This window comes from Topomyia yanbarensis, chromosome 3 (assembly GCF_030247195.1).
Source record: "Topomyia yanbarensis strain Yona2022 chromosome 3, ASM3024719v1, whole genome shotgun sequence".
Lineage (NCBI taxonomy): Eukaryota > Metazoa > Arthropoda > Insecta > Diptera > Culicidae > Topomyia > Topomyia yanbarensis.
The window spans coordinates 292431221-292445622 of NC_080672.1; the positions used below are offsets into that span (position 1 = coordinate 292431221).

The 14402-nt window shown below is 38.2% G+C and overlaps 3 protein-coding genes across 5 annotated transcripts; 2 read left to right on the forward strand and 1 right to left on the reverse strand.

The window, feature by feature from the left end:
• Nucleotides 1-3780: 3780 nt before the first annotated feature.
• On the forward strand, nucleotides 3781-5956 carry LOC131690276 (lariat debranching enzyme). Of its 3 annotated transcripts, none has more exons than XM_058975925.1 (3): nucleotides 3781-4035; nucleotides 4136-4201; nucleotides 4259-5956. In XM_058975925.1, exons 2-3 carry the CDS (start codon nucleotides 4158-4160, stop codon nucleotides 5685-5687), a joined length of 1473 nt encoding a protein of 490 aa, XP_058831908.1. In that variant the 5' UTR covers nucleotides 3781-4035; nucleotides 4136-4157; the 3' UTR covers nucleotides 5688-5956. The 3 variants fall into 3 exon arrangements, with proteins under 3 accessions (XP_058831908.1, XP_058831907.1, XP_058831906.1); XM_058975924.1 differs by having other exon boundaries at nucleotides 3781-3918; nucleotides 3985-4201; XM_058975923.1 differs by having other exon boundaries at nucleotides 3781-4201.
• Nucleotides 5957-7280: 1324 nt separating this feature from the next.
• On the reverse strand, nucleotides 7281-8862 carry LOC131690277 (2-aminoethanethiol dioxygenase). The gene has a single exon (XM_058975926.1). The coding sequence runs from the start codon at nucleotides 8617-8619 to the stop codon at nucleotides 7897-7899; it is 723 nt and encodes a 240-aa protein (XP_058831909.1). The 5' UTR covers nucleotides 8620-8862; the 3' UTR covers nucleotides 7281-7896.
• Nucleotides 8863-10543: 1681 nt separating this feature from the next.
• LOC131689645 (mitochondrial thiamine pyrophosphate carrier-like) lies at nucleotides 10544-11723 on the forward strand. The gene has a single exon (XM_058974883.1). It carries the CDS (start codon nucleotides 10669-10671, stop codon nucleotides 11608-11610), a length of 942 nt encoding a protein of 313 aa, XP_058830866.1. The 5' UTR covers nucleotides 10544-10668; the 3' UTR covers nucleotides 11611-11723.
• Nucleotides 11724-14402: the final 2679 nt, after the last annotated feature.

Sequence of the window (14402 nt, forward strand, 5' to 3'; positions counted from 1 at the left end):
AAACTAAATTCAACCAGCAAACTGACAGTTGTCCTACTGAATGGCGTATCTGCAAATATCTCGTTCGCCTCATTGTTAACCGGGACAGCACCCCACACAGCATGATCTGGTACTTTTTCAATCTGCTAGCAGCCTGCCATCCCAAGTTTCATCTGCAAACTATGGTAGATCTGATAAGGCAACCTATAGAGTCGTGCAAGTCGCATGTGTTTGGATGTGTTATTGTCCTAAAAGAAAACAAACTAAAAAATGTTTTTTTCAATAGTTTCGGGCCAAAAAATTGAAAAAGGACTGAGATATTAACTCACGGTACTAATCTGCATCAGAATATGCATTAACCCGCACACTCCTGAAGATCCCTGTTTGTGTTGAATTGTTCCCGGCCGCATTTCTACGTGGAGAGTTTTAAAATCCCGTGATGTTTCCCGCGGTTGGATTTACACTTCAGGAAAACTCATTTTTGTGGAGACTCGTTTCCCGTCACGGGATTTGAAATCTCGAGCTCCATTTAAAACATACAGGGACCCAGGGGGGACGTTTTCCAAACTGTAAATTAGCCTTTACCTGAGACGGGACGTGCGAATACGAAAAAAACCTAACGCCAAATGCAGCCAGTCCATTTAAAATCTGTAAGGCAAAAAGAGAGGCTATACGAGACGACAAAATGAGCAGAAAAAAACGAAGACACGTAAGTAATTTAAATCAAAGAATATAAAAAATAAACAATTATTCTACTAATTATTCTCGAATCAAACTAAATTTTCCTAAAATATAAAGCTTTCCTATTAAAAAAAAGTAAAACAAAGCAGGGTAGACGAGCCCTTATTCATCTCATTAGTCAGGATGTTACATTTTTTCGATTGTAACTCGCCTTACAGTGAGTCAATTTGGTCATTACGCCAAATCCTGTTTTTTCCGATGCAGCTGACGTTAAAGATACGCAATCGATTTTTTTTCACTTTTTGTACGCAAAATAACAAGTAAAAATGATTTTTTTTAAATTGAATTATAACAACTACACCTTGCATTGAGCTACCTTGATCCCTACCCTTTTACTGGGATAAATGTCATAAATGCTAACCCCTGTGGGTAAATTCACTGTCAAGGTATGTCGATAGTGTCAAATGAGGACGTGTTTACATTTTTTTAGAACATCTATTAAAAATCATTTTGAAGTTTTGGAGGTTGGTATATTTGGTATATTTAGAAACATGAGCTCTATCGGTTTGTTAACCCTTGTGAAGGCAAGCTAAAATCCTAACATTAAAGGGCAAGCCGGGCCTCTAAGGCCCGTCTAAATTCAAGCTCCTTTTTTGCCGTTCTCATATAGAAAGGTTATGCAATCGGTCGAAATTTCGACTTTTTAACCGAGACCCGCAGGGCCAAATCTCTTATACCATTCGACTCAGTTCATCGAGATCGTAAAATGTCTGTATGTGTGTGTATGTATGTATGTATGTATGGATGTATGTATGTGGCAAACAATCTCACCGATTTTTCTCTGAGGTAGCTGGACCGATTTGTACAAATTTAGTCTCAAATGAAAGGTGCAGCCTTCCCATCGGTCGCTATTGATTTTTTTTATTGATCCGACTTTTGGTTCTGGAGTTAGGTGTTGAAGAGTACAATCACACAGCAAATTTCCATAGAAACTGATACCACCATGATGTCCAAATGATGCAATATATATTAAAATATGTGCAACATTACTTGGCTTTGCATGTCTAGATCATTAATGACCCACCGAGGGTACTTCGACCACATTGGCCAGCTATGGCGGTTTTTGATGCCCCGGGGGAACTTACCAAGTTCCTAAGATAAAGTCATACCTATCTCTCAGCGAATTCTTTTCCGATTTTTACAAACTTGGTTTCAAATGAAAGGTACAGCATTCCCATTGGCTGCTGTTGAATTTCTAATTGATCCGACTTCCGGTTCCGGAATTACAGGATGATGAGTACGAACACGCAGTAAATCCCGATTTCAGCGTATAAGGCGATGAATGTAAAAAGCTCAATTTTTTTTCCAAAAGGGTAGTACTCGGAAGATCACGTCGACTGTCGATTGGTTCTAAGCTCCATTTCGTTTGAACACGACCAATAAATGTTTCTGGGTTGCTATCAATTTCTTCTGATGCATAACCGGAGTACATATTCATATTTTTCTACATCAGATTCATCATCGGAAGCAATATCATTCACATCTTCTTCCTCGCTTTGCAAATCAGTTTCGGAATCGTCTGCTGTTGAATTTGCTCGAATTTCTTCCATTACTTCAGATTCTTTGAGACGATTGAAAACATGGGCATATCGTCTTATAGCCATTTCAATTTTTTGTTGTTTTTAGATCCTACAATTTGAATTATTACGAAAACTATAACAGAAAGAATAGACAACAAATAGACAATAACGACAGAGTTAGGTTATGTTGTATCCAAATAATTGTCAAGTAGACCACAGTGAGTGAAATAAAAGTATTTACCCAAAAAAATATGACACACGTCATTATCGTATGCTATTTCTACATTTCTTATAAAAGAAATGTATAGAATTCGCTCAAACTTTCAAGATTTTTTTCTTAAAAGAAAAGGTAAAAAGATAAAATCAATCAAAACATGAAAAAATTCCTGCTAATATGACGATGAACTCATCCAAATGTTTTTTTCAGATAAATATTAATGTATAAAACCCGTGGTATTCCTAGTAGTAGTAGTAGCCTAGTATTGCATGCACACCGGGCCTGCCAGACCCGGCTTGCCTTTTTGTGCATGTAAAAAATTCAAACATAGCTGCGCATCACTCCATAGATGAAAATTTCACAATTCTTTATTTTTGTTATAGATTTCAAAGCTACTTATCAAAATTTCCATGCCCAAGCTTATACTGCATACACATTTTTTTGTAACTAAAAAATTGTTATGTGCCGGGCCTCTTAGACCCGGTTGCCTTTTTGAGGGTTAAATAAAAGGAGGATTTTATTCTTCATCTAATGACGCAATTGCGCTTAAATAGGTATCAGCATGCTTGCTTCGTTTTTAAGAAGCAGTAACACAAAGAATCTGGTTTGGAAAATGTAAAATACTCGCGTTTGAGCGAAGTGAAAAGTCTAGTACAACGCACCCTTACTCATCCTATCATTTCACCTAATGCGTAGAATAGATATAGCAGACGCTGCTCTAACTAATGTATTCAAGTAGGTGGGATGAATACAGGAGCTAAGATGAATCAGGGGACAGTAACCCTACTTTTCTCCGCATTTTCAATTAAAAAATAAAACTGGGTTGAGAAGTACCCATTGTTGACGTATATAGGTACCCATTACTTTTATAGCTGAGACGAGGAATTTGTAAATTCGACATGCGAATAGCAGAAAACGTCAGATGCAGCCATGTGAGTCAGAAAGAGTGATTATGCGAGACGAAAAATAAAATTAACTGAAAAAATATAAGAAAACATCTATCCGCAGGTCCCCTCCCAGTTTTACTGCAAGCGGCAAGTTGCGGTGGGTAGCCAGGAACAAAATTTCAATAGCTTACCTATCGCCAGCATTTAGTTTAACCCGCATTTTCGTTTACTGGGTAGGTATAGCACCCATTATTTAGAAAGTGTTTACCCAGTTTTGTAGGGGGTAGTATAACCGTATTTGCCTCCATCATGAGTTTATTCGTCAACTTTACTTCCTCATAGGGCATAGAAACTAAATATTTGGTCGGTAAAGTGGAGACATTTGTAGTGTGCTGTCGATATAATATTTTAACTGTCAAACATTCCGAACATCATAATCAGCAGAGCAGGTTAGCGTCAAGCAGCATAAGCTTTCCATCATCAAAACTACCGACCGAACAGGTAGTGGAAAATATAAACAAGGAGCATAAACCGCTTTGATTGCATTTATCAAACGATGCCGGATTCGTTGCAAGTATAGTTTTGCGCAGAGCGAAAAACCTAATTTATTTCAAATACTTTGGTTTGTCGAAATTCATAGTAAAGTCGTGTGAAAAAACAATGAAAATTGCAGTTGAAGGTTGTGCTCATGGTGAGTTGGAGAAAATTTATGAACTGGTTGAGTCCATTCAGGTTCAAGAGGGATATAAGATTGACCTTTTGATCTGTTGTGGTGATTTCCAATCAACCAGGAATCTGGAGGATTTGCAGTGCATGGCGGTACCCAAAAAGCATCTGGATATCGGAACATTTTATAAGTAAGTTTCTACATGTTGGATAGTTTTTTTATTGAAAATTAAAAAAATGTTTTATAGGTATTACAGCGGGGAAAAAATAGCTCCGGTTTTAACGATTTTCATTGGAGGAAATCACGAGGCATCAAACTACCTTCAGGAATTACCATATGGAGGATGGGTTGCACCGAACATATACTACCTCGGTTATGCTGGGGTAGTTAATATAAATGGAATACGAATAGGTGGAGTTTCTGGTATTTACAAAGGACACGATTACCTGAAAGGAAGATTTGAGTTCAGCCCGTATAATGAATCTACCAAACGTAGCGTGTATCACATTCGCCAAATTGACGTGTTTCGTTTGAAACAGCTTACGCCTAAGGTAGACATTTTATTGTCCCACGATTGGCCACGAGGCGTTACCAATTTTGGAAACAAGAACCAGTTGATCCGATTTAAACCGGCCTTTAGAGAGGAAATCGAGGAAAACAAGCTGGGAAGTCCACCGTGCGAGGATTTGCTGAAAGCACTAAGACCTCCGTATTGGTTTTCGGCCCATCTTCACTGTAAGTTTTCCGCCGTAATTTCGCATGAAGGTGGAGAGAGCACGAAGTTTTTGGCATTAGATAAGTGCCTACCCAAAAGGAGATTTTTGCAAGTACTAGACTTACCAACGTCCGATGCGTCTAGGAGAATCGAGTTAAATTATGATTTAGAATGGCTAACTATCCTGCATTTGACCAACCATCTCATCAGCGTCCGGGGTAGCAACGGTTACATGCCAGGAGAGGGTAGCTCCGAACGGTTCAATTTTACACCCAGTGAAGAGGAGAAAAAGGCAGTCTTAGAGCGATTTCAAAATAATTTACAAATTCCTCGGAATTTTTCTCGAATATCGGAGCCTTATAATTCTGCGGCGGGTATAGCTATGGATTTGATTGATCAACCCAAGGCGTTCCTAAATCCTCAAACAACGGAATTTTGTGATAGGCTAAATATAGATGACCCTTTACAATTGGCTATGCTGATGACTGGACACAGTCTCAACACTTCAACGTATATCGATCAAAGTCCGCTTGATGTCTCAAATAATTCAGATCGAAACGAGGACGAACTTGTGCTAGATGAGGATTCCTCTTCCAACGGAGATGACCAGGCAGAGGGCGGTCTTCTTTTACCACGGGCCCCACTGGCGTCGATTCTGCCAAAGCCAAAATGGAGACATGATTCAAGCACGGATACATCAACCATGGACGATTCTTCCCTATCTACTTCAAACCGCAGTGTGTTAAGTTTACCGACACCACAAAAGCAGGATTCCAATTTGTCGGATAACTTCACCATCGACGAGTTGCATCTGTCGAGTCCGAAAGTTTCCGCTGTAAGAGAATGTGTCATAGCGCAGCCCTTTGACGAGAAAAAGATAGATTGTACGGAAGAGAAGCCACCGATGAAAAAATTTAAGCGAAGGAATCAGGCAATCTATGCTAAGGAGGATAGTGATTGAAGTTATATTTAGCCAGCCAGTCGATTGTGAACAAAAGCAGGTATGGGTGAGTATCAACTAATTTAGCTGTCATTTGTTTATATAGAAAAATATGTAACTTTGATAAAATCTTTTTGTAAGCGTAACGATTAGAAACGCCATTAAGAAAGGAACATTTTTAAATATTAAAACTCTAGCAATGATTTGCGTACTAATAATTTAGTTTTGAGATCCACATCACCATAAACTGGATAGTGATGTTGTCAATTCAATAAATGCGTTAAAATCAATTTCTGTGTCTTATCTAAGACTATCCGTAATCTTTCATACCATCACTAGAATTGCATCAAGCACGTTATTTAGCTACAAGTTCACACTTTCGATGATAACTAATTTCATCTGCACCGAACAATATGACGCTGTTAACTCAATCACAGTTTTCGCAACGTATGCTCACGCAAGATGCCACAAACGGCTAGCATTTGGAAAAATTTTACAAATGAAACATGTGAAGATATCACCTGTACCAGTTTATTTTTATACTAATAACAATGTTTTCCTCCGGGCAACTCTTTGCCCGAAGCAAAAGATGAAATCAAGCATGATTTTTGAAAACAGCGAAACTCGCACTTGACCCAAACAGAGAAAACGGCGATGACATTTTCGAAGTTTTGTTTTAAATGCTATTTAAAAACCATACCGATTTTTACACCAAATATTCATCCAAAATGCTCACCAAAGACGCCTTTCCATTGAATGGAACGAACATTCGCGATCAAGACATTTAAAAGAGCGGATTGAAGAAAAAATAAAGTTACGATGTTATTAGTACCACGCTCACAGTTTCGTCGTTTTACTTTCGTTGGTTTGGTATCTTTGTTGCACTTACGTTATTTCAGTTTCGTCAATTGTGGTGACTAATCTTATCATTTTTTAATCAATTCTATGACTGAACTGTTCCGCCGAGGCAGTATGCCAATGAGGACAACCAACATTTGTAGTTTGTCACTTCTGAGCAGTGTGTTGAAGACAAATAAAGGTTACGTTATTCTGAGCATCACTCTTACACTTTCGACATTTTTCAATTAGTCGATTTTAGTGTCTCATTTTTGCTCGCATTGTCACAAGTATTTAGATTTGATCTACTGTAGGATAGATTTAGATAATCAAAAATAAAAATGTGCTGAAAGTGCATTAGTGGTGCTTAGAATAACATTACTTGCATTCTTTTTCTCTAAAATATTTGCTAGAATTAAGGAACTGCGTGCTCTTGTTCCCCTTATAGAAACATTACCTATATTGAGCATTTTAGTAGAAAAATTGTAGTATATTTTAATGATTTAGTTACAAAAACCGATTAAATTAAAATAACGTATGTGTTACAGCAGTACCAAACCTAACGTAACTAACATGACGAAACTGTATTTATGCACTGTTGACGTGTCAGTTGTTTGTACGTCATTATTTCGATTGCGCATTTTTCAGCTGCATTACCGAATAATGAAACGAATGTTTGTCAGCATGTACATTAAGATGCGTAGAATGCGGGGGAGTGATAATCTCAGTTTGTTTACATTTGTTAGTTACGGTGTTTTCAAAAATCATGCTTGAAATAGTCAATTAGCCCTACGTACAACTATGTTATTTCGCCATGATAATTTTGAAAGTTGCAATAAACTATATAAACCTTGTAAAAATCTTCATTCACCTGAAGAAAACCGTTTTTTTGTCTTTGGAGTTTTCTAGTACTTTCATCATGGGTCCTATTCTCAGAGTCACGTCGCCTGGTGGCTAGATGAAACTTTCCTTTTAGTGACTAAGTGACGTGACTATGAAAATAGGGCCCAAGGGGAACGGTAGCAAAACTAGAAATACTTGACTCAGAAATCGTACAAAAAGAATTATCAGTTCAAACTTTCATAGACCTTTTCTGTGATTACTTCACATAGTGATTTTTGCCAAACTAGTATTAAATATCATCAAAACAAGTGCTAAATTACTATTCTTCATATACAACCGTAGAAAGAAGCTAGATGCAAGTGGACATAGCGTTGGTGGATGAGCTCCGCCTACTTCATGTCAGTTATAATACAAATGCAATTATATCGATTAGTTAGTAAAACTTCAGTAGGTATATTAAACAATAATTTAGTCTACAGCTTGTTTCAATTTTAATCATTTGCTCGGCAATGGATAATGCCCTAATTTTTCAGCATGTTGAGTCAAACTTCTATTCACTAGCAGCGCTGGCGAACATAAATTCAGGCATTTTGAAATTTTCCGTATCACAGTAGTAATGGTCCGGCGTAGGAATCCTCTCTAATACCATTCGTTTGCGGCCATCGTTGGTGACACCATCTCCAGGCAGTAGCAGCTTCCGGTAAAATGAGCAAGTCCTTCTTCCGTAGATCGGTATATCCGCATTGTACGGTGGACTGAGAATGTCAAAGAAAGCGGCTGGTCCTCCAACGGCTGTTATCTCATGAAAGTTACGTTCCGTCGGTGTTAGCATGGCACAATCACCTTTATCGGAGCCGACTACCTTCGCTTGTTCCACATTGACAAGCACATGCCGCAGTTCGTTGCCGTCTCTAGTGCTTTCTCGGCGATCGATCTCTGTGTAACTTTGAATCTTGACGGAGCCGGTCACTACTCGCAGAAGACCATGCATTAGGGGATGATCGTGCAGGGGCATAGTATAGTTTTCCCTCAGGACAAAAATAGACATCGTAAAACTGCTATTTTCGAAGATATCAATAAAAGTACACGGTGCCTTCGTTGGTTGTTGGAAAGTTTCATGGGCCACAACTGCCGGATCAAGATTCAGATCAGCCATTGTAAGCTGTTCTACCATGATCCGAAGATTCTGTAGATTACTCAAAAATCGCTCAGCATTTGTCTGCTCAAAGGTAATTTTTGCCTGGCGAAATACCCGTGCAAATAGGGTAGTCATTGCGCGATTATTTTTCTACTTTCTAGCAAAACGATTTGATACGGCAATTTATAACATGCATATGCTACGATGCTCGTAATATTATTTACAGCTGCCCTTAGCAGCACATTTTATCAATAGTTTGCAACACTGAATCTTATCACTGAGCGTTCCGGTAAAAACTGATCCAAACGCAAAATTTTACTTTCTCTTGCTTTTTATTTTCTTTCCACTGAGGTAATAATAATTATTATGCTTATGATAAAGCTGTCACTGGCAATTGCCGGCCACAGGGTGACGCGCAAGTACGATATACACTGATAAAATTGGCTATATTGAATCTATTGATTTCACACAAGATTCTTTGCAGTTTGTATCAGCACATAAAAATTATCTGTCAAACATAAATATCATGTAAAAACAATTGAAATTCGTGTGCGTACATCAAAATTATAATAGTTTGCCACATAGAAATTTGTTTCATAGCAGATTTCACATCAAATATATATGCAAGATTAATACAATTTATATTTTTAGCACAATTTTGCGTATATGCATCATGTGGGTGACGTCAATATTTCATAAGGCATTAAATACAATTGACTAATCCATTTGCAGTTGTGTTAGTGCGAGATTGAGGTTAAATCGGGTGGAATTTCGGCCAAATGAGTTTAAATCAGATGGCGAATTGAAAACATCCCGTTATATGTATGTTGTCTTTACACATTGCAACGGTGTTGGTGCCCTAGACGTCAAATAAGTCAATATGCTCATATTGAGAAAATGAGAAATACCTCATACTGAGAAAATGAGAAATACCTCATACTTTAAATTCCCATTAATGAACAGGAGCTTGATATAAGGACCAAACAACGTAATACCGTATTAAATTAACCATTTTTTCCGAATAATATACCAGATATAATAAAAAAAATATTTTGAACGATTTTAGCAGATAAATGTCTTGGTTCCTTTTGAAACATCGCACTGGTTTTGTGCCTCCTCCCATAAACCCTTTCCGTACATGCTTATAGTTCATGCGGGTGAACCCTTTTGTTTACAGCAAATGATTATGTGATGTTTGTTTTGATCCCTTTCTCGGGGTTGGGATGTTTTTGGACCATTTTCAAGTATAGTCTTTTTCATTAAGAAAGGGGCCCATAAACAATTTTTTCCGCTTTGTTGTTTGGTGTATATGAACCGTTAATTTTTGAGGGAAAGTGATAAGTCGATTTTTTCTCGAACAGCCAGGTTTCAGAATCGACTTATTTAAGGCGTGTATAAAGCTTTGTTAGTGTCCATTTGAAGTAATACTATTAACAGGAATTGTTTACCTTTTATGTATCCATTTGAAATGTTCTCGTCGAAATATGTTTGGATTTTTAGCAGTGTAGTGGTAACTTTGATTCATGTATCGTTTAGCGTAATCAAAATACACACGCATTTGCTTACGCACCGGTGCTGATCAAGACGGATACAGGTGTGCACATTTTTTTCTGTGTGGGTGCGGTTGTCATTTTTCTTTGATGAAGCCGAAAAAACAAGAGGATATGAAGAAGAAAAGCACAAACAGTTGACGTAGCGGGCCCTTCTGTTGCCATAAGTTTTGTTTCGATTCGGTCAGTTAATTTTATCGGTTTTTTTCGAGGTAAAATGTGTCCATGAGTGTTCTAATCGATAGATCCGAAGTGAAGCTCGGCCTTTTCTCACTTTTCATCGTGCGCCAATGTTTAATGTTTACTTCAAGGGCCCCGGCCGCCATGCTTAATTTTGCAAGTATAATACTAATACACTCAAAAGTGTCAAATGTTCCCACCTTTCTCTCCATCTTGGGTGCTGATAGTCTCAAAAGCCCCAATAGTTCTGCCTTTACTGTGGTCGTTTGTTTTCTTTATTTTATGCTTTACGGCGAAATTACTTGCATGCTATGCTATGCTCAAAGAAACGTCAAATTTAGATTCAAAACAAATCGAGCTCTGCAGTTATTTTGAAAAGTTAATGAAAAATAAGTTATTCACTGTGATGTAACACTAAAATCCTCGTTCTAAGTTACCAAAAAAAATTCTTGTTATGGACCGTGCAAAGGATGATCGAGTCAGCTATGCTGGTCTTGCCGGAGGACTTACAGGATGCATCACACGCTTCATCTGCCAGCCTCTCGACGTGCTCAAGATTCGTCTGCAGTTACAGGTGGAACCGATCAGTGCTGGTTCAGCGGTTTCCAAATACCGGTCAATAGCCCAAACAATGACATGTATATACCGTGAGGAGGGAACACTAGCCTTTTGGAAAGGACACAACCCGGCTCAGTTATTGTCGCTTGTGTATGGCGTGGCGCAATTTTCATTCTACGAAAGATTCAACGGAGTACTTCGAAACCTAGCCTTTTTCGAACAGCACGACCGTGCGCGAAACTTTACGTGCGGTGCGTGCAGTGGCTCATTTGCGGCGCTCATCATCATGCCTTTGGATGTTATTAGAACCAGGCTAGTTTCGCAGGATCCCGGAAGAGGCTATAAAAACACTATCCAAGCCGTCAGCGTGATATACCGACTAGAAGGCATTCGTGGGTTATACAGAGGGCTAGGCCCGGCAATGTTGCAAATAGCACCTCTCGCTGGAGGACAGTTCATGTTCTACAACTTATTCGGAACTGCGATAAAAAAATTCGAACATCTTCCCGAGAATGCCGCTCTACCGCCAGTCGAGCTGTTTATGTGCGGTGGTCTAGCTGGTCTATGTACTAAATTGTTAGTCTATCCATTAGATCTGGCCAAAAAACGACTGCAAATACAGGGTTTCGCAAGTAATCGACAATCTTTCGGTCAGCATTTTGTGGCCAATCATATGCTGCAGTGTTTGTACGAGGTTGGCCGTCACGAGGGCATTCGTGGTCTGTACAAAGGACTCAGCCCATCACTACTAAAGGCAGGTTTCACTACTGCATTTTACTTTACCATCTACGATTGGTTGCTATTTATGTTCAACAAGGGGTTCAGAAAGGCGCTGTAGCAGTACATACTGTAATATGGTGTGCGCGTTTTTTTTGCACAAAAATTAAATTTATTTTGTGTATTTCGAATTCATCAGAAAGTGTTTGGAATAAATTAGAACTTATTATTTTACCTAATGATTTTTTTCTCCACAAACTGTCATATAATTCCAGAAATGTACAGTATTGCATTGAAGAGTTTATCATTATAAAATATTACCACCAATTCACTTGCGACAGCTTTTAGGACTTGTGGCTCTCAGCGTACGAAGATTTTTTCTCGTTATACTGGATCTTTTGTAGATTATCTTCACGAAGAACTAACTATAATTATCGTCCTTGTATTGACTTGGTTTCATCGTTTCATCATTCGATTTTCCTTGTTTAGACATGGCTAGCGCTGTAAGTTTATCACTTTTACCATCCCATGCATCCCTTTTTGAAACATCTCAGTGCCGTGCTCCACCCAGGAAAAGTCAAGATAAATATATAAAATTACGATTTTTTCCTAATTATATGTTTGTTTTTGTCTATGGCTTCGCAAGATATATTGACGGGCCGTTCAAAGGCGATTTGATTTCTAATTAACATTTGAAGGGAAGGGAAGATAGTTTTTATTACTACGATGAACGTTTTGTGTTTTAAACAATATTAACAATTTTCATTATAAATCATGTTAGAGCAAATGTTAGGGAACCTTGAATTGAAGTTGAGACATTTTAAACAAAAAGGTATTATATTTAATTAGTTTTGTCAGCATGAGTTCAATCACAGAGAACAGACATATAAGCTAGAACAAACTTTCCCGAAAAACCTGTGTAAACATTTAAATGAAAATGCGTCGAAAATCACCATCGTATACAGGTTTGCATGCATGAGTCACGATTGTATCGAAGTTTGCATACAAGTCCCGTATAGCGATTGCTGATCGATCGAAGCGCCGACCAGTGGCAAGTTGCTACTTGCTGTTGTCATTTGAAAGCGACAGTTCAATTTCTTGTATGTCAGTTCTCAGTGGTTCAATGTTATCTTCATGTGACTATATTTTCAAATGCTGGGGAAATGAGTTTGGACGTAGAGGGAGTGGGGGGTTAGTAGAGCGAGATTGGAGGATGCCTCCGAAATCCTTTATCTTATTTTGGTATGCAGGGTACCTGAAGGGAATGCGGGTGTAAGGGTGATCCAAGGGGTAGGGAGGTTATGAAAGGGGGAGGTGGCGGGGGGCGATGTAGTACCCGACTGCATATTATACCTTCCATTCGAGACTTGGTTTGAGAAATTCGGTTCAGTCATGACCGAAGAATCGATGTGATTTTGTGGAATATGTCGCAAATCCGGGACTTCCGGAATTGTCGATAGTGAACAATATATTCAAAGAACATTTGATTGGCGATCAGTGATCTGGACCTGCTAATCGATGTAATTTGGTGACCATTTCAATAGATTTTTAGTCTGTGGTATTACGTTTGTAACGGTTTATATGGGAAATTCCAGTGTGGCCTTACCCGTAACTCCGGAACCAAAAATCAGAATGAAATGAAATTTAATAGTAGTCATTGGGATTACTCACAATTGTTACTTGGGCTGAGTCAAGTGAGCATAATGATTTGTGGTCGTGAGTGGCGTAGCTCTTTTTAGTATTTCTGTAAAAAAAATAATAAGGACATTTTAAAGGAAATGCTTCACATTAGTCAGACGCTTTTTGTACGCGGGATGGTTATGTGGACTCTCCTGCCAAAATTACCTGACACGAATTTTGAGAGGACACATCATTTTGTCCCGTCCAGTGCAATTGAAATTAAAAATGCTTTGCTCACTGGAGTAAGGGGTGTTTGAAATAACCCCGTGCTTCAGTAGATCCACGCATTACACTGTCGATTTCACCTTTGTGAGAGGGCATGTAGACGTGGTAGTCCTTCATAAAAGACATATCATATCACAATTTTGAGCTTATTTGGAAGACAAATAACTGTTACCGCTGAATAAGTCGTAGCTTTGTTTTACTTGGATGTGCAAAAAGATGGGTGGATAGTGCCTGGGACATAACCAGAATGTCATGATGGCACTTGGACTGATGATTCAAATGATACGTACCGCAATGAGTAATTCACAAACAATGTCACAGTTCCTAAAAATAGTCTTCTCAATATAGTGGTCTTGATAATATACAGATATAGCACATCGAAAAAAATCCCCATCACTCAGAATGTCCTATAATGTCACATAGGTCTGAGATCTGGAGTAATTTCGAAAAAAATGCCTTTCTGCGATATTAATTTTTTTTTAATTGAGATGCAACCTGAGTTTGGAAATACAGCTTTTAATTTTGTGTATGTCTTAGACATGCATGAAACTTAGAAATCTGGTGACAGTTCGAAAAAAAATAATTTGGACATTTTTTTTTTTCAAAAATCCAAAAGCTTCAGAGGAGAAAACCTTTACAAAAATCACGAGACGATAGAAGATCCGACGTTTCATACATTTCTAATGTTTTTTGCATCAAAAAGAAATTAAAAGCTATCGTTCCAAACGATAATATTTTTCAAGTCCCGTAAAGGCTATCCACAATAAAATTTTCGAGATGACACTAAATCTTGATGTTTGATTGAGCTAAAGTTTGCATAGAGTATTTTTTTCGAGGTGTCTTATTAAAAAAATCAATAGGTAGCTTTTCCCATAAAGTAAGGTGGGGTAAAAGTGCGCATAGGACTTTTAGAAGCACACAAGCACTAAAACCTGGCCACGCTGTATGGATTTAGTGTACCATTAAGTCAACCAATCGCACATATAAGTATGAAAGGTTTGAATATAG